At 51.3% G+C, this 19552-nt stretch overlaps 2 protein-coding genes across 2 annotated transcripts in view; one reads left to right on the top strand and one right to left on the bottom strand.

The window, feature by feature from the left end:
- The window catches only part of LOC309345941 (uncharacterized protein), a 62586-nt gene extending 56394 nt beyond the window's left edge, over positions 1-6192 (bottom strand). Inside the window, exon 1 of the mRNA XM_081869451.1 lies at positions 6093-6192. The gene's annotated coding sequence lies outside the window, so the exon portion shown is untranslated. The remainder of the gene's footprint in view (positions 1-6092) is intronic.
- The window catches only part of SPTBN4 (spectrin beta, non-erythrocytic 4), a 100564-nt gene that overhangs the window by 28318 nt on the left and 52694 nt on the right, over positions 1-19552 (top strand). The window contains exons 11-18 of the mRNA XM_081868614.1: positions 898-1056; positions 1912-2214; positions 4651-4801; positions 8093-8966; positions 10003-10140; positions 12448-12828; positions 13256-13631; positions 19232-19434. Coding sequence (XP_081724740.1) covers positions 898-1056; positions 1912-2214; positions 4651-4801; positions 8093-8966; positions 10003-10140; positions 12448-12828; positions 13256-13631; positions 19232-19434 — 2585 coding nt within the window. The remainder of the gene's footprint in view (positions 1-897; positions 1057-1911; positions 2215-4650; positions 4802-8092; positions 8967-10002; positions 10141-12447; positions 12829-13255; positions 13632-19231; positions 19435-19552) is intronic.

Genomic DNA, 19552 nt, shown 5'->3' with positions numbered 1-19552 from the left:
CACTGCCCCAGGGTCCTTTCTCTTGGCAGATCAAGATGAGCAGCTGACACCAAAGGCTGCAAGGTTTTTAGTTGGGTTAATCAGAATAAGATCCACTATTTGACTATTGCTTCAAAACCCTAAAATGTATTTGATATAATTGACTTTTTTCCCTTTGTATATCACATTGTTTTATTGCTGTGGCCGATGGCCGATACAAATAAAGATTCATTCATTCATTCATTCATTCATTCATTCATTCATTCTGCGGTGGGCAGGGCGGCCTGGGGGAGTGTCGAACCTGGGGGGGGACCTAGGGGGTCTTGGCGCTTGCAGACCATGTGCAGAGGAAGGAGACCAAGGTGGTCAAGGACCTGGAAATGGTTGAGAGAGTTGGGGAGGCTTAGCCTGGGAAAGACGAGGCTGAGCTGGGATGAGAGCCATCTTCCAGTATCTCTGACCCACGGAAGGTGGAGCAAGCAGGTTTTCTCCTGCTCTGGAGGGCAGGATTCGAAGCCATGGCTGCAAGTTACAAGAAAGTTGATTCTGACTCAACGTCTTGGATGCTGGAGTTGAGATTCCCGCCTTGCAGGTGGTTGGACCACGTGACCCTGGGGATCCCTTCCAACTCGACCATTCTATGACTCCCTGTCGAGATTCCCAGTTTGAAGGGGGTTGGACTAGATGACCCTCAGGGTCCCTTCCCACTCCACAAGTCTATGAGTCTATAAACCTTTCTGAGGGGAACGGACTCCGTGGGAAGCCTGCGGGATCTCCTTTGCCGGAGGCTTTGGAGCCGAGGTCGGAGCGCCCTCCTCTGTCCGGGAGATGGGCAGTTGGTCCTGCATTGCAGGGGGGCTGGACTGGATGACCCTTGGGGGACCCCTCGTGACTCTGTGCCCTTCCTCCTCTCGGCAGGCCTGGTCCCGGCTGGAGAAGGCAGAGCACGAGCGCGAGGTGGCGCTGCGCAACGAGCTGATCCGCCAGGAGAAGCTGGAGCTGCTGGCCCAGCGCTTTGACCACAAGGCTGTCATGCGGGAGACCTGGCTGAATGAGAACCAGCGCCTGGTCTCCCAGGTGAGGTGGGCAGAGAGACGGGGGCCTCGGATCGGGGGAGGGGAGGAAGGATCGCCGATGGTAGAGGGATCCGCTCCTGTGTTGCGTTGTAAGAAAGAGGAAGGGCTCTGCTTCCTCTATACAGTGGTCCCTTGGTTCTCAAACTTAATCCGTTCCGGAAATACGGTACAAAACCAAAGCGTTCCAAAACCAAGACACGCTTTCCCATAGAAAGGAATGAAAAATGGATTAATCCGTTCCAGACTTTTAAAAACAACCCCTAAAACATGAATTTTACTCTCTAACGAGACCATTGATCCATAAAATGAAAGCAATAATCAATGTACTGTACTATAAAATAAAGAAGACAGTATTATTATTTTTTCTTACCTGCACTGATGATAGTCATTGTTTGGATGGGGGGCTTTTATCCATTTCTGTAATCACACCATCAATCAATCAGTAGCTGGACTGGGTTCCACACCGTCACAAAAACAAATCAACCGAAAAAGCCACAAAAACAAAAAACGCAAAATAAATAGCAAAAACAAAAGCTCCAGACTTAATCCATTGCAGAAGTCCGCCTGACTTCCAAAATGTTCGGAAACCAAGGCGCAGCTTCTGATTGGTGCAGCCGCCCCGGAAACAATAGCCGACAGCCTCATCGGACGTTTGGCTTCTGAAAAACATTCAAAAACCAGAACACACACTTCTGGGTTTTTGGCGTTTGGGAACCAAGGTACCACTGTATTCCAAACTGAGAAAGTGGGGGAGGGCTTGTGGTTTCCTGGTGCGTGAAAAGCACTCTGCCCATGGGCAGATGCCTGACTGTTCTCCTTAGATCTGCCTCCTCCCTCCCTCCCTCCCTCTTGCCAGGACAACTTTGGCTACGACCTCCCTGCGGTGGAGGCCGCCATGAAGAAGCACGAGGCCATCGAGGCGGACATCTCCTCCTACCAGGAGCGCATCCAGGTGGTGGCGGAGCTGGCCCAGGAGATGGAGTCGGAGGGCTACTACGACAGCAAGCGCATCAACGCGCAGAAGGAGAACATCCTGCGCCAGTGGGGCCTCCTGACAGAGCTGGTCAGCGGCCGCCGAGCCCGGCTGGAGCAGAACGTGGCCCTGCAGAAGGTCTTCCAGGAGATGGTCTACATGATCGACTGGATGGATGACATGCAGGTGCCGGGGGGGGGCACAGGGAGTGCGGACTAGATGGGCCCCCTTTGGCCTGATCCAGCAGGCTCTTCTCAGGGTCTTCCCCTTGCTTCCTCTTCAATAGAGATTGGGTGGCCCCCACCCCCCGTCAGAAATTCTTCAGCGGGGGGCTGGGCTGGATGACCCTCGGGGGTCCCTTTCAACTCTGCAATTCTTTTTTTTTAAATACCTTTTTATTAAATTTTCTACAAAGGTAATAAAAAAATAAAAACAAACAATAACAAATGCAACAACAACAAAGAAAGAAAGAAAGAAAATATATACAGAAAAATAGTATCAAATCCATAAAATGGGATTCTCCAAACCCTGTGTCTCCCCCCTGCCCCTGGTTCCCTAAGTTTTCGCTTGCATATCATTTCTACTCCAAATTATTTTTTTAACCTCAGATTTCCTGTACTATTTCTAAAATTACATGTTTTAAAATCCTGCCAATATATTAACCTGTTTACAAGACTTCTGCAAATACATAGTAAACTTTCCCCATTCTTTTTTAAATTTCTTGTCGTCTTGATTTCTGAGCTTTCCGGTTAGTTTCGCCATTTCAGCCTAGTCCATTAACTTGGTTGGCCAGTCTTCTCTGGTCAGGACTGCTTCCTCTTTCCATCTTTGGGCTAACAGTTTCTGGGTGGCCGTTGTAGCATATATAAACAATTTCTTCTGATCTTTTGGAATCTCCGCTCCTGCAATACCTAATAAAAAGGCTTCAGGTTTTTAACAAAGGTTACTCTAAATATTTTTTTTCATCTCATTATATATCATTTCCCAGTTTTTTAAAACCACCTTGCATTTCCACCACATATGATAGAAAGTACCCTCTGTTTCTTTACATTTCCAACACTTATTAGTGTCACCCATGGAAGGGGGGAGCAGGAAAAAACTTAAACATGTACCAGAGTTCAGCAGAATTCCCAAAAAATAGACCAGAGGCAATTAAATCCAGCAGAGTTTACTGAGTTTACTGATACGGAAGGCAAATGAGCATAATGGTCACAAATCCAATACAATCAGGATTAGCCCTGTTCATAAGAAATCCAGTTGCAGCACTTATAATAAGAATTAACCTTAACACTAAGCATACAGAAGACCAGAACAAAGTGATAGAAAGGGAAAGTGAGTGAGAGTGAGACCCAGGCTCCTCCTGGCCTGACTATTATAGTCAGTACGACCTTGACGGAAGAGATAACAGGACCAGTTTAAACCAGCTGTACTCCGTTTCCCAGTAGAAATGACCAAAACATCAGAAACCTTCTTCCTGTTTCTCACACATAGAAAGAAACCTTCTAGAACGGTCCTGATTCGAAATAACAAAGATCTCTACGCATCAGATTAATACTTTCTGTACTAAGAAATGAAAACTGAAAATTAGATCTTGTTCTGTACTGTATAGTTTTGCTAATTTAACCAGTGTTAGATACCACCAGCCCAACACCGGACACAACCCCACAGTTTCGACAGCCTACTTGATCCAGCACCGGACGTCCCCCAAAGCCCACCCCATGATCCTTTCAGATCTTAGAATCATAGAAGGGTGTCTTGGGAAGGGGACCCCTGAGGATCCTCTAGTCTAGCCCTTGCAATGCAGGAATCACGGCTCAGGAATAAAGAAGACGGGCAAGTTAAATTAATGGAATCTGCCGAAATGGCAAAACTGACTATGAAACTCAGAGGAAGAGATGACCACGGATTTAAGGAAGAATGGAAGATGTTTATTGCATATATTCAGAAGCACTGTACATAGGTTAATACATTAGCAGGGTTTTAAGAATACTTGTAATTTTATTATGAATGGATAATAGGTGATTTAAATAGGTTATAAATTTCACAATGAACATTCAGTATCTTGATAAATAATGGAAGCAAGGAAGGGATTAGGGGGAAGTCAGTTTGTTCTGTTTTTGCAATGTTGTTGGTTTTTATTTTTGTTATTTTTGGAAAATCAATAACATATTTTTTTTAAAAAAAGGAATCCCTGACAGATGGCCACCCAACCTCTCTGGAAAACCCTCCCAGGAAGGAGAGCCCATCGCCTCCTGAAGGAGACTGGTCCCCCGACTGGGTCATGCGGGGGCTCTGTAGGCTGCCCAGCTGCCCGCCTGAGTTAGCCACGGGATGCTCTTGCCCTCCGCAGGGCAGCCTGGGCACATGCCAGGGCCATTCTCTCTCATGCGTCCTGTTCTTTGGGGGCCTGGCCAGGCCTGTGCTTGCTGCCTTTCAGGGGGGTTGGACTTGACAAGCCCTGGGAGCCCCTTCCAAGCCTGTGACGCTAAGCTCTGCTGCTGCCCTTCGCCCTGCGGCAGGAGTGGCTGGATCAAACAATCCCCTGCATGGCCACTCTAGGAAAACGAGGAACGTTGTACTTGACTGCTACTTGTGCATCACATCCCCCCCCCCTCCCGGCAGGCCCAGCTGTCATCCAAGGAGTGTGGGAAGCACCTGCGGGAGGTGGAGGACTTGCTGCAGAAGCATGCGCTGCTGGAGGCCGATGTCTCCGCCCAGAGCGAGCGCGTGCAGGCGCTCAACGTGGCCGCCCTCAAGTTCTCGGAGCTGACAGGTAAGCCAACTGGGCAGGGACTCCCTTCTGCTGCTGCTGCTGCTGCTGCTGCTGCTGTCGGGCTGGAGCAGAGGGGAGTGGGGGAGACCCCCTTCCCGAGAAGAGGAGGACAGGAGAGATTGACAACACTGGTTTGCAGAAGGTTATAGTTCAGAGGCTGCAGAGGGGAGAAGCTGGGAAATATTGGGAGAGGAGCAGGAGGAGGAAGAGGCAGCAGCACCAGGGGAGAGACAGCTGGCAGACTCCGTGTCTTCAGGAAGCATTCCTTTTTTTTAATATAACTTTTATTAACAAACCAATCAAATCACATTAATTCCAAATTACAAAGCCAAATTTTTAATTTTTTGTTGAGGGTACCCATGCTTCGAGCTCAGAAAGGGATCCAATCATCTCTCTTGCTGCTGTGCTGCTTTCATATTCACAGTTCTGTCCAATTAATATTCACAGTTCTGTCCAATCTTCTCTTTATTGTTTTCTTCATCTTCTTGTTGTTATCATATATTCCTTTCTTTGTGACCTCTGATGGTCTCCACAAGCGGGTTGAAAAGACTTGTTATATCCTGTGTGGATTTTCCATTCCTCCAAGAGCCATATTCAAACAGACAGACGCCATTTCAACACTTCCGTACAAAACATTCTCAAAGTCTGCCCATTAGTCCGCAGGCCTGTCTTTCTCTCCTCAAACTTCTTAGGGGGTTCTGCCAGGTCAAACTCACAGTCCGATATCATAACATAACCATGGTCTCCTCTCCCTCTAAGAGGCAGTGTTCCCCATTCCCTTGGGGAACAAGGGAGGCTGCATACTCCCATATCAGCCTCTTAATTACCTCGTGTGAGCCGGAAAGATGGTATTGTCAGCCATCTTCCAATGTGCCCCTAGCGGCCCCCCCTTCAGAAAGCATTCCTGACCCTCCTTCTCCCATGACCCGCCATCAGTGCCAGATTTACATATAAGCTGAACAAGCTCTAGCTTAGGGCTCCACTCTCTTGGGGGTCCCCAAAAAAATTAAAGGAAAAGAAACCTGGATGTACATTTCCAAAATATAAGATAAAAAACAAATCAAATAAAAGCTACATCCAGCAACAGTGTTTTGTGTTGTGTCGGCTCCTAGGATGTAATTCATGGGCCCCGTCTGCTCCCTCAAATATCCCTGGTTTGCTCCTTTCTATATATAGGTGCCGGCATTCTGCATGGACTGCTTGCATGGCAACATGTGCAAAGGGCTTGAGATATCTATTATTAGGTCCATAAATGACCATCTAGCATATATTCAACACAAAAACCAGCGACAATTTGTTGCTGACAAAGGACAGCTGGACATATCGAGGGCCCCATTGCCTTCAGGAGCTGAGGGCCGCATCAAACCTCAATCCGGCCCTGCCTGGTGTGCATTGAAGGTAGGAGAACAGAAAGTATTAGAGGTTCCTGTCCACACACTTTTGTTGTACAGACGCTGGTGGATAGGTAAAGACTCTTTTAAACTGTTTAGCAGAGTTTATCTTTCTCTCGCGGAAGTGGTGAACAATGACAAAGTTGTTGTCTTAAAGATGACTCGCAAACTCTGTGAAGTCTCGGTCAAGAGGTTTTATTCCCAGACCAGGTTCATGCATTAGAGTAGCAAATATATTTTCAGTTGTTAAAATAAACAGCAATTAACAGTACACTATCAAACAAAAGTCTCATCTCCCACACATCGTAAATGACAGGAACAGTCATTCAGAATTTGCAGGCAATACTCTTCGGACAGACGTCTGCAAAAAACAAAGCCCAGTGGTCTTCTTTTTATTAGCTGATGCTAATTAAGCTCAGAGTGCCACTCCCAAATTTAAGGGAAAACTCTGGAAAACTGCTAGAAACTTTCTACTCGTTTCTGGCAGAAAGCTCAGAGGCAGAAAGGACAGGTTAGCTGACAAAGGGATGATTTAGAATAGGAGAGACGGGGTGGGGTGGGGGGTTCTTCATCTGGAGCAATGCCATTATTTTAGGGAGGCTGCCTTCCTTTGTGTCTCTCTGTGAACGATGGAATAAATTACTTGGTAAGAACTCCTCAACAATCTGCTTCCTGGCTGTCACCAGGGAGGGATCGGGTTCCCAGAAGCTGGACACCGGCCTGCTTTGGCCTGGGGGGGGCAGGAGTGGAGTCTGGGGAGTCTCTGACCCAAGACGGGCTCCCTGACCCCTAGGCCAGGAGCACCTCAGGACCCACAGGAGCAGAGACGAGAGAGTGTGCTTCCTTTTCCTCCGGGCGCTTTGACGCTCTCTTTTTAAAAAAATACTTTTTGTTAAATTTTACAGTTTTATCAGTCACAATCAACATTATTTCAAAAACAAAATACAATACAATTCCCCACCCCCACCCCCACCCCCATCCCCAAGACTTCCCTCAACTTCCTTTTCTGGTTCTTAAATATTTGCTTCCCCTGCTTGTTTTAATTTACCTTAAATTAAACGCCGAGGGCCTTCTGGCGGTTCCCTCATTACGAGAAGCAAAGCTACAGGGAACCAGGCAGAGGGCCTTCTCGGTAGTGGCACCCGCCTTGTGGAACGCCCTCCCATCAGATGTCAAAGCGATAAATAACTACCTGACATTCAGAAGACATCTTAAGGCAGCCCTGTTCAGGGAAGTTTTTAATCTGTGATATTTTAGTGTATTTCTGGTTTTTATGGAAGCCGCCCAGAGTGGCTGGGGAAACCCAGCCAGATGGGCGGGGTACAAATAATAAATTATTATTATTATTATTATTACCTTAATATTACAATCTTTAATTTAAATATTATTATATTCTTAACCTTTTTATAGCACACCTCTAACACTTTAATATTTTCCAGTTTTCACCTCTTAATTTCTATGTTATTAATTATAAGTGTTTAGTCAAACCCTGCTAGCGAGTCCATTTCTTCATAGTTTTTCTGTAAGTATAACATAAATGGTTCCCAGTCTTTTTTAAAGTCTCTGTTGTCCTTGTCTCTAAGTTGCCATATTCCATCAGTTCTTTTTGCCATTCTTGTTGTCTTTCCATTTCTGGGCTAGTAAAATCCTAGCTGCTGTTGTTGCACACAATAAATAACTTCTTTTCTTTCGGCAAGTCTTGACCTGTAACACCTAACAAAAATGCTTCTGGCTTTTTAACAAATGTGGTCTTCAACATTTTTTTTCATTTCATTCTAAATCATTTCCCCAAAACTTTTGATGATTTTGCAGTTCCACCACATATGAAAAAGTGCCTTCTTTTTCTTTGCGCTTCCAACACTCACCCGCCCCTTCCTGCTTCCCCCTCCTTCCCCTGCAGGCTACCAGCCCTGCGACCCGCAGGTCATCTGCAACCGGGTCAGCCACGTCCAGAGCTGCCTGGAGCAGCTGCAGGAGCTGGCCTCCAAGCGGCGCCAGGAGCTGGAGGCGTCCCGCCAGCTGTGGTCCTTCTTCCAGGAGATGGAGGAGGCGGAGGCCTGGGTGCGCGAGAAGGAGCGCATCCTGTCCTCCCCTTGCGGCTACGGCAAGGACCTCAACAGCGTGGCCAAGCTGCTCAGCAAGCACAGCATCCTCCTGGGCGAGCTGGGCGGGCGCCGCTCTCTGCTGCAGACGGCCATGCGCCGGGGAGAACAGGTCCTGCTCCGCAGGCAGGGCGCGCCGGGCGCCATCCAGGAGAAGACCCGCGAGGTGCGCCAGCACTGGAAGAAGCTGGAGGAGTTGGCGGCCGCCCACCTGCGGAAGCTGCAGGAGGCCCTCGCCTTCCACCAGTTCAGCGCCGACACGGAGGACCTAGTGGTGTGGCTGCAGGACGCCTACCGCCTGGTCTCCAGCGACGACTTTGGCCACGACGAGTACTCCACCCAGTCGCTGGTCAAGAAGCACAAGGGCGTGGCCGAGGAGATCGACCAGCACCGGGGGACCGTCCTGGCGCTGCGCACCCAGCTGGCCGCCCTGGCGCCTGAGTACCACGAGCTGGTGGACGTCCAGGTGCGCATCGTGGAGGTGGAGCAGCTGTACGGGGAGGTGGCCGAGGTGGCCGTCCTGCGGCGCCAGTGGCTCCAGGACGCCCTGGCCGTCTACCGCATGTTTGGCGAGGTCAATGCCTGCGAGGTCTGGATCGACGAGAAGGAGCAGTGGCTCAACCGCATGGAGGTGCCCCAGAAGCTGGAGGACGTGGAGGTGGTGCAGCACCGGTAAGGGCAGCGGAAGGGGGCAGATCCTGGCGCCACAGAGAAAAGCAGGCTGGGGCTCAGGGGGCGGCACCTGCCTGGCAGGCAGAAAGACCCTGGTTCCGTCCCGTGGCATTGCCCCTGCTGCTGCCCCCTGAGCCCTGTGGGAATGGTCAGGGAGGCAGGAGAGGATAGATTGCTTATCAATATCCTTCCTAATTTGCGCTAGCAAGTCCCTTTACTTAGCAGAGTTTCACATTCCCCTTTTAAATGCACGGCGGGGAGCTGGTTGCAGGCTTGTGTAAGCCTCCCACTATTAGGTTCCTGGTAAGTTCTCTTATGTCCCTCTTAAAAGAATAAACACGCCACAATCTTGTGTAAAGTATATAAAAGAAGTTTACTCACATCATCAGTTCACAGTTGGATCCCTGAAGGCAGACTTAGTTACAAAGGATATACATGTGGATCTATCCCATTTGGGGATAATCCCAGTGTCCTCTGGTGGCTGGAAGCCAACAGAGCATCTCTAGCTAAAAAGCTGCTCCAATCATGGAGGAAGTCAAAGAGAGAGAGAGTGCTGCATGCCTTGTCCTTTTGTTACCTGGACAGGTAAGGTCAAAAGCCCACCTCTAGTCACATGCAAAGGAAGTATGTCCCAGCCAGGAGGAAACAGGAAGTTTTCGACTGGCTAGTCCAAACATTCCCCCACATGTCCACTCTAGGAAAGCAAGGAATGTTGTACTTGACTGCTATTTATGCATCACATCCCGCAAGTGGATGGATATGGGGTCAGGCCCCTCACAGATAGACTGGTCCCGAGCGGTTTTGGGCTTCGTATCTCAGTGGGATTCTGGAGGGAAGGAGAGCCAGAAAATGGCCCGATGGGATGAAGGAACAGAGCTGGCCTCTGGGAAGGATGTCAGCCACCTTCTGGGATAGAGTGGAAGGCCAGAGCTCCTGGGCTGGGGGCTGCCCGGCTGCCCCCCTTCTGCCCCCCTTTCTGCCCTTGGCTCCTGAGGCGGCTGCCTCCTGATGGGTCTCCCTCTGTCTTCCTCCGCAGGTTCGAAAGTCTCGACCAAGAGATGAACAGCCTGATGGGCCGCATCCTGGACGTCAACCAGATAGTGCAGCAGCTGGTGGACGGGGGCCACCCCAGCTCCTCCGAGGTCCGCTCCTGCCAGGACCACCTGAACAGCAGGTACAAAGCATCCCTTGCGCTGAAGGGCAAGGGCAGCTCACTGGAGCATGCACAGAGTGCTTTGCTCAGAGGAGGCTCAGCCAGCCACAGAGATCTGAGCATAGGGCTTTCCTGACTGGGGGGGGGGGGGCAGTGGGCTTTCTGTAGCCCAGATGTGGGCTGGCAGTAAGCAGGGCACACTGGCCCCATTAAGTGAGGCGGACTGGCTTCCTTCGCCCGGCTGGACCCCTGAGATGGTGGAGTCCCCTCCCACTCCCCCCGCAAGCAGAGTGCAGAAGGGACGAGGGAGGCCTGTCCTCAGAGAGCCGCCCCCTCCCCCGCCTCTGCTCTCTTTAGAGGACTGTCCCCTGTCCCCTTTGCCACCTCCACCCTGGGGGGCCTCAAAAGCAGCCACCTCTCATTTGGCTCATTGCTGCTTCTCGTTTTGCTGCAGCCCTGAGGGGCTCGTCGTCTTACGAGGATAATTGGACGTCCATCCACCCCCCACCCCACCCCCTTTGCTGCAGCAAAATGTCACAGCACCACTGTGCGCAAAAGGGCACATGGGACCCCTGAGGGAGCCATCTCTCTCTGCCACTCGCCTCTCCCCTCGCGAGGACCCTGCTGTGTGTGTTGCCTTTGCAAGCACCTCCCCAGGCCCCAATCCCCCCTTCCTCTCTCTTTCCCCTTTCTCCTGAGTGGGGCTTAAATCAAAGACCCCTACAAAGCTGTGCACAGGTCCCCCCCAGCCCCCAGCCCCCAGAGGCATTGACTTTTGTGGACTGAAAAAGAGGGGAGAGAGAGACGGAGAGCATTTTTGCCAGGCTCCCCTGCTCTGGTCGCTTGGAGGCCATTCCAACTCGCCAAAGACGACTAAGTGAGAGTCTGCTGCCCAGCTTTGCCTGCTGCCCCGGTGCTTGATCCCCTTCTTGATCAAGGGATGGAAAGAATGGTTGGCGCTTTTGAGTTTGGAGAAAAGGTGAGCCTGAGAGAAGTTTGCAAAATGAGGCCTGGCCTGAAGAAAGTGGAAAGAGGAAAGTTTTTCTCTTAACACTAGAACTCAGGGACATCCCATGAAGGTGGAATGAATGAATGAATGAATCTTTATTTGCGTCAGCCATCGGTCATAGCAATAGAACAACAATACGATATACAAAGAATAGAAATAAAAAGTCAATTATATCAAATACATTTTGGGGTTTTGAATCAGCAGTCAAATAGTGGATCTTACTCTGATTGCCCCAGCTAAAAACCTTGCAGCCTTTGCTGTCAGCTGCTCATCTTGATCTGCCAAGAGAAAGGACCCTGGGGCAGTGGCTGGGTGACCCGGAATGGACAATGAAAGAGGGGTGATGACCTCATTCCTCAAGTCTTTATCAAGAGGGCAGGCCAGAAGGGCATGTGCCACCCATTTGGACAGGGACATAAGCGTTTTTCGTGTGAAATCTGTTGGAATCGTCCCCCAAGTCCAGCCCAGGGCAAGACATTCAATCTTGCGAGAGTAAAAGCATGTCTATATTTTAGGATTGCTGTTATGCAGAGAGGGTGCCAGAGAGTTGAAATGGGAAGGTGGAAAATAGCCACACCATGGGCAGAATTTCCTGATTGTGGCCAAGCTGTTCTGACACTCGATATCATTTAGGCGCTTTTGCTTTACTAAAACTCAAAGTGAGTAGCTGTTGTGGAGATAAACCACAAGGGTGAAGTTTTTGATAGACAATTTTAGTCCAAGCGCTCTTGTGACCATCTTGCAGCACTAGGGATATTAGACCGGGGAGATTTGAGTTTAGGCGAAGCCAAGAGTTAAGTGTCCTATGCCAGATCTGTAATTCTACTGAGGGAAGATTAGCCTCTAGGCGCAATGATGCGTTCGGGACACGAGGGGGGGGGAACAGAGAGAATTTGCCTGAAGAACTTTGATAGGACAGCTTCCGTAGATCCAAGGGGCATCCCATGAAGGTGGATTTTGGAGGAATAGTTTATTCCAGGCTTCCTCCAACTCGGCCCACCAGGTGTTTTGAGACTACAATTCCTAGCATCCCTGACCGCTGGTACTGCTAGCTAGGGATCATGGGAGTTGTAGGAGGGCTGAGGTTGGGGAAGCCTGGTTTATTCACACAGCGTAGAGTTAAACTGTGGATGGTTTAGAAAGAGGATTAATCCAATTAATGGAGGAGGAGAGGGCTTTGCTCCACCTCCAGCCGTTGGGGGCAGCCCTGCTTTCTGTGCTGGAAGCCCCGGGAGAGCTGCTTGCAGAAAGCCCCATGGTTTGGCCCCTGTGGGTCCGATGGGCCCCCTTTGGCCCCATCAGCAGGCTCTTCTTTCCAGGTGGAACCGGGTGGTGGAGCTGGTGGAGCACCGCAAAGACCACCTCAACTCCATCCTGAAGATCCAGAACTACCTTCTGGAGTGCAACGAGATCAAGTCGCAGATCCGGGAGAAGCGGCGAGCCGTCGAGTCCACACAGTACAACAGTGGCGACCTGGGCAGCGTCCTCTCCCTGCAGCGCCGCCTCTCCACCATGGAGGCCGCTCTGGTGGTCCTCGAACCCAGGCTCATTGAGCTGCAGCAGGAGGGGGAGCTGCTGGCCAACACCCACCCGGGCCAAGCCATGGAGATCCTCCTGCAGTTCGAGGAGATCAGCGAGGAGTGGGAGGCTCTCAAGAGGACCCTGCAGGGCTGCGAGGACTCGCTCACGGTGGCCAGCAGGTCAGCCAGGCTCAGAGCGGGGAGAAGGGAGGCTCTCCTGCCTAAGCGGGCAAAGGGGTTGGGGCCCGGGGGGGGAGTTATCAGGAGCAGGGGGAACTGAGGCCTCTGGAGAACATCTCAACCTACCAGGACCCTGAGGTCATCTTCTGGGGCCCTTCTTCCTATGCCTTCTCCTTGAGAGGTGCGGAGGGTGGCAACACCAGAACGGGGCCTTCTCTGCAGTGGCTCCCCATCTGTGGAATGCTCTCCCCAGGGAAGTTTGCCTGGTGCCTTCATTACACAACTTTAGGTTGGACCAAACATTCCCTCGCACATCTTCTCTTGCATTACAAGGAATGTTGTCCTTGACTGCCTCTCACGGATGACGTTCCCCACCAGCCCAGGTGTCCCCTGACCTCCTCCTGCCCCTCTCCTTCCTTCCTTCCAGGCTGCAGCAGTTCATCCAGGACCTGGACAGCTTCCTGACATGGCTGGTGAAGACGCAGGCGGCCGTGGCCTCGGAGGAGCTGCCGGGGAACCTGGCGGAGGCCGAGCGGCTGCTGAACCACCACGCCTCCCTCAAGGAGGAGATCAACCGCTACGAGGAGGACTACGCCAAGATCCAGGCCGTCAACGACGTGCTGGCGCTGGAGGAGGCTGACCTGCCCTACCTCTCCCTCCAGCAGTGGCTGCAGAAGCTGGACGTGGGCTGGAACAAGCTGCTGGACATGTGGGAGAACCGGCGGGAGGTCCTGGTCCAAGCCCACATCTTCTTCCTCTTCCTGCGGGACGCCAAGCAGGCCGAGGTCTGCCTCTACAACCAGGTAAGGCTGGGCTCCCAAACACAGCGCGCCGGGGGCTTTGCAAACAACTACCTGACTTTCAGAAGACATCTTAAGGCAGCCCTGTTCAGGGAAGTTTTTAACGTGTGACATTTTAGTGTATTTTTGGTCTCTGTGGAAGCCGCCCAGAGTGGCTTTGGAAACCCAGCCAGATGGGCGGGGTACAAATAAATTATTATTATTATTATTATTAATCAGAAGAAATGTTATTGCGTTTAGTTGCTGCATTTAAATCCCGCCTTTTTCTCCGGGAGCTCAAGCTGCTGTGCCCATGGCCAATGGATTGAGGTCACCAATCTAGCTGCTGCATTCTGGATTAATTGTGGTTTCCAGGTCACCTTCAAAGGTAGCCCCATGTAGAGAGCATTGCAGTAGTCCAAGTGGGAGATAACCAGAGCATGCACCACTCTGGCCAGACAGTCTGAGGGCAGGGAGGGTCTCATTCTGCATACCAGATGGAGCTGGTAAATAGCTGCCCTGGACACAGACTTGACCTGCACCTCCATGGGCAGCTGTGAGTCCAAAATGACTCCCAGGCTGCGCACCTGGTCCTTCAGGGGCACATTTACCCCATTCAGGACCAGGGAAGAGCTTGGCTGCTGGATGCCAGCAAACCTCCTAGTCCAGCATGCTGTTCTTGCAGGGGTCAAATACCACCCAGAACCTAGGAAGTGAGGTAGACTGCCTCTGGACCTGCAGGTTCCACGAGGGCCTAAGAAGAGCCTGGCTGCTGGACCAGGCCAGTGGCCCATCGGGTAGTCCTTGCAGGGGTTCTTCCCTCCTCCTGGGACAGCTGCTTCCCTCCAGAATTCTGTTTAGGGAAGCTTTTAATACTGGATGAATTATTGTATTTTAATATTTTGCTGAAAGCCGCCCAGAGTGGCTGGGGAAACCCAGCCAGATGGGTGGGGTATAGATGAATTATTATTATTATTATTATTATTATTATTATTATTATTATTATTATTTTAATCTGCAGCCCCACCAGCTGCAGCCACTAGGGCTGTGCTCCTCCTGGCGTTGTACTCCTGTTGCAGATGGGAGTCCAAGACGTCCAGAGAGGACTAGGTTGGCCAGCCCTCATCTGGGGCATTGGGAACGGACGACCGCGAACTGAAGCCCTCCTGCGTTGAAGCCACTGGAGAGGGATGATTCTGGCTCAGCTTTTCTGAGCAGCAAAAGCTCCTTTGGCAGAGATTTAGCAGGCGGCTTTCGAGTCGGCTTTCAGGCCCAAGTAGCAAGATTTAGCTGGCTGCTTGGGACTTGCTGTGTGCAAGGAGGCCATTTATCAATCAGTTGCTAATTGCTGGTGGGTAATTGTCCGCCTTTTCATTCCCATTAATTAGGCGTTTGGGTCGGATGATGACCAGCAATTACAGTTAGTCGTACATTCTTTGTACAGAGGCTGTTAACTGTCAAATCACGGAGGAAATATTCTGAGTGTCACAAAGGGGGGAGTTCTCCAGAGGAGCCCCTCGGAGAGGAGTTTTGCAAGAACTTCGCTGCCTCCATTTTTCTGAGAGGTTGGAGGTTTTCAAGCAGAGGTCGGATGGCCATCTCTCAGGGTTGCTTTAGCTGAGATTCCTACATTGCAAGAGGGGGATGGACTGGATGACCCCTGGGGGGGGGGCTCCTTCCAACTCGTAAGATTCTATGATTCTATGACCTTTGGTTACTAAAACAGAAGTCAGCTGGCTGGGCGCCTTAGCAGTCATCTAGGGCGGGATCTACACATAAGAAATAAAACGCTATAAATAAGCCATAAACTAAATCGTTATAGCAAAAGAAAAAATACTCTGTGTAAAATCACATAGAGCCCTAGGCTCAGTGGTTTAGCCCACAGCGCCACCTGCGTCCCTGTCTTGCTGTATGTAGGTTTTATCTTATTGGTTTTTTATCTTATATTTTGGAAATGTACATCCAGTTTTTTGTTTCCTTTCCAAGAGACTGGGGCCCTAAGCTAGAGCTTGTTGAGCTTATACGTAACTCCGGCACTGGGACGGCCCTTCTGGAGCCTCAGCTGCCCCCTCTCCTCCTGCCCCTCGCCCCTCCGGCCGTCTCTGGCTTTGCAAAGCGGAGCTAAGCGGCGCATCCTTCCGCCCGGGCGCATCTCAAAGGCTCGTGGCTCGTGGCTCCTGCATCCGCCTTGCTGGCTGCACTCGCTCTCACGCACCATTGAGTCGGTCTGGCTGTCACTTTGCAGCTGGGGCTCGCGGGAGCTGGCGCCAAACGCCAGGAAGCCACCCAGGGAGGCAGGCGGTCAGGGGGAAGCGGGGAGCGCCTGGGGGGTCGCCCGTCCCTCCGTTGTCTGGGGCTCAAGGGGCCCCCTCCCCCATCTCCACCTTTAGCCCAGAGACCTTACTATTAAAAATTTAGCCTCTTCCACCCCCAGCCCTAGAGGCCCAAAGGGGCTCTGCCAGTCCATTAGCTGCCACTGATGCATTAACCAGTAGGAGCCCAGGGGGCAGCAGCATCCCAAGACCCCCCAGTTGGGCCAGAAGGGGATTCAAGCAGAAAGAAAGAGATTCCGACTGAAGCTCCGGAAGAAATTTCTGGTGGTGAGAGCGGCGGATCTCCCTCTACTTCCTTCAAGGTTTTTAAGCAGAGATTGGATGGCCATCTGCCAAGGATGTTTTAATAAATAATAATAATAATAATTTTTTATTTCTATCCTGCGCTCCCTGGCCAGAGCCGGGCTCAGGTTAGCTAACACCAGTAAAATTACAATAAAAACATAATAGGGTGGGGGGAATAGGGTGCTGCTCCAGAGAAGCGGACACGGAGCAATGGATCCAAACTACAAGAAAGAAGATTCCACCTAAACATTAGGAAGAACTTCCTGACAGTAAGAGCTGTTCGACAGTGGAATTTGCTGCCCAGGAGTGTGGTGGAGTCTCCTTCTTTGGAGGCCTTTAAGCAGAGGCTTGACAACCATATGTCAGGAGTGCTCTGATGGTGTTTCCTGCTTGGCAGGGGGTTGGACTCGATGGCCCTTGTGGTCTCTTCCAACTCTGTGATTCTATGATTCTATGAATTCATTTCATTTCACTTTTAATTTGTGTTCTGCCTTTCTATATCACTTTACGCAAGGCAGCTGACAGCAAAACAGACAGCAAAGATCACACACCTATTTATCCGATCCGGTAATAGGAAGTATTTAAAATAAACAACTTATATCAAATAAAGCAATGTTCAATAATCCATTAGCATATAATAGCGAACAGTAAAATTAAAAATCAGCAAATAATAATGAAGCAGTTTACAGTTAAGAGTTACAAGAATGCCAAAATATACTCAATAAAAAGAACTGCATAAAATATCACAAAACGTACAAAAACATGTAAAGGGATCAAACTGAGAAACAAGGACCCACAGCTTGTAAAATTGTTTTTAGTTGTGATTCCTGCATTGTAGCAGGTTGGACTAGATAGCTCTTGGCGCTCCCTTCCAACTCTCTGATTCTCGGACTGCCATTTAGAATCCTTTATCTGCATGAAGGCCTCACAGCAGACTTGCAGGACCCCAACATAGCCAGCCCTGCAAGAGGCTTGCCCTGGGAGGGGGTCGAAATGGGAGTCTGGGCCCCTGCTCTCCTCCTGCCTTGCTTACAAGGGTTCCCACCCCAGGGGCTGTAGGCAGAAGTGGGGGGCAGCTTCTTTTCCCCTTGGGGTAAGCGGGCATCCGAGACGTGGGCGTCCGAGTGCCCCTTGCCTTCCTCACTGCCGCCCACACAGGGCAAGGCAGCAGCTGTCGCTCGCCTCCCTCAGCACAGATGGCCTCTGCATGTGCACGAGAAGCGGGGAGGGGGCCAGGCTGCCAGGGGGCCCCTGGGATCTTGCCGGGTGGTGGGGGGAAGGAGGCAAAGAGGGTCACGGCCAGGGCAAGAGCTGGGGGGAGGGGACTCCTGGGTTCTCTTGCCGTGGGGCTTTTCAGCTGAGAGAAAGGGCAAGTCAGAGGTGGCATGGCAGGAGTTAATGATGCACAGCCTGGAAAAGGGGGGAGAGGGAACTCATGGATGCCCAAGGAAGGTAAACACTGGAAGGTCCAGGACAGATGAAAGGAAGTCCACCTTCACCCAGAGTTAAACTCTGGAACTCCCTCCCACAGGAGACAGCAATAGTGTCTCCTGTGGGAGGGAGTTCCAGAGTTCGCCTGGGTGGCTTGAAAAGAGGGTGGGAGAAATTCATGGAGGCGGAGGGGGCATCTGAGGGCTCCTAGCCAGGATGGCTCTGCTCTGCTTCAGAGGCAGGAAAGTGTCCAAATCCCAGTTTCTGGAAACCGCAGGAGAGGAGAGTTGTGGTTGAGCTGAAATCCTTCCAGGCTTCCCATAGTGGGCAAATGGTCAGCCACTGGGAGAGCTGGACTGGATGGGCTCCTATTGTGCTCTTGCATTCTTAGGTTGGCGTTGGAGCAGGAGCTTTTGGGAGGTGATTCTTCCTCATTGCCCACAGCAGTGCCGGATTTACGTATCACCTAACAAGCTCTAGCTTAGGGACCCACTCTCTTGTGGGCCCCCCAAAACATTCAAAGAAATTGGCTCCTGGGATGTAAGTCATGGGCCCCGCCTGCTCACCTGCTCCCTCAAATATCCCTGGTTTGCTCCTTTCTATATATAGGGTGCCGACATTCTCCGTGGACTGGTTGCAGCGCAACATGTGCAAAGGGCTTGAGATACCTATTCAGTCCATCAATTACCACATAGCGTATGTTCCAACACCAGGGCTGTCTTAAGCATATGCGGCGCCGGGGTGCAAAGATCCGTCTGGCGCGCCCCCCCCCAGTTGCCCATTCCCAGGTGTGCAGGAGGGTGGAGCCGGCCGGCCGCCTCAGTGTCTCGCTAGCTCAGTCGCCCCCAAACTCACGGCTCAGAAGAGCCCACTGCAGCGCTCCGACCAACGGGTTGGCTCTTCCCCGGACTCAACTCTTGGGCCCCGGACTCTTGGCCTGGCGCCCCTGAGAGCCCGGTGCCTGGGTGCCCCACACCCCTAGCACCTATGGGTAAGACGGTCCTGTTCAACACAAAAAACAGCGACTATTTGTTGTTGACAAAGGACAGCTGGACATATAAAGAGCCCCCTTAACTTCAGGAGCTGAGGGCCGCATCAAACCTCAATCCAGCCCCGGCCCACAGTCTGTTTTTGTCACAGGACCCTCTCCTATTGCCTTTCCCCCTCTGCTCACAGCCTTGGGTCTGGGGGTCGGTGGGTGGATATGGCAACTGAGAGGCCGTCTCCAGCAGCCGGAAGCCCCAGAGACCCTCCTGCTGCTCTCTCAACAGCTCCCCTTGATCTGAGCTCCTGCCCCCAAAAGACGGACTCTCCTGGCTCTCTGTTCCAAGCCTTTGCCTCCCAAGCAGCTTGCTCTTATTTACCTGGCACTGCTTTCATCCTCGTTTCCGACTTTTTTTCATTTCATAAAAGTTTTATGTCGCTCGATTGCGGAGAGAACTTCGAAGCCATTCATGGGAAAGACAAAGCAATAAAATGTTGAGTATGGAAAAGCGAGCAGCGATGGTTTCGGACGTTTGGCCGAAATAGCAGTAGAGTCGGGGCCGATGGAAACTCTCATCTCCTTTCTTTCAGGAGACCACCCTGGCGCACACCGAGCTGCCCACGACGGTGGAAGGGGTGGAGAAGGCCATCAAGAAGCACAAGGACTTCATGACCACCATGGACCTCAACATGCAGAAGACCACCACGGCCCTCAAGGCGGGCGAGAGCCTCATCCGCCAGGGCAACATCTATGGCCAGAGGGTGAAGGAGAAGATGGACGCCCTCCGGGCAAAGTAAGGAACCGGGGGGGGGGGGTCCGGGGGGTGCTGAGAGCATTAGATATATGTATAGTTTAAGATTAGAGTGACAAGTGCACAACTGCTGGTTGCTGGCCTTCTTTATGGGTTCCTG

The sequence above is a fragment of the Podarcis erhardii genome (genome assembly GCF_964252035.2).
Source record: "Podarcis erhardii genome assembly, chromosome: 7".
Lineage (NCBI taxonomy): Eukaryota > Metazoa > Chordata > Lepidosauria > Squamata > Lacertidae > Podarcis > Podarcis erhardii.
The sequence above is the reverse complement of the archived record's forward strand: the minus strand, read 5'-3'. Positions and strand labels throughout refer to the sequence as shown.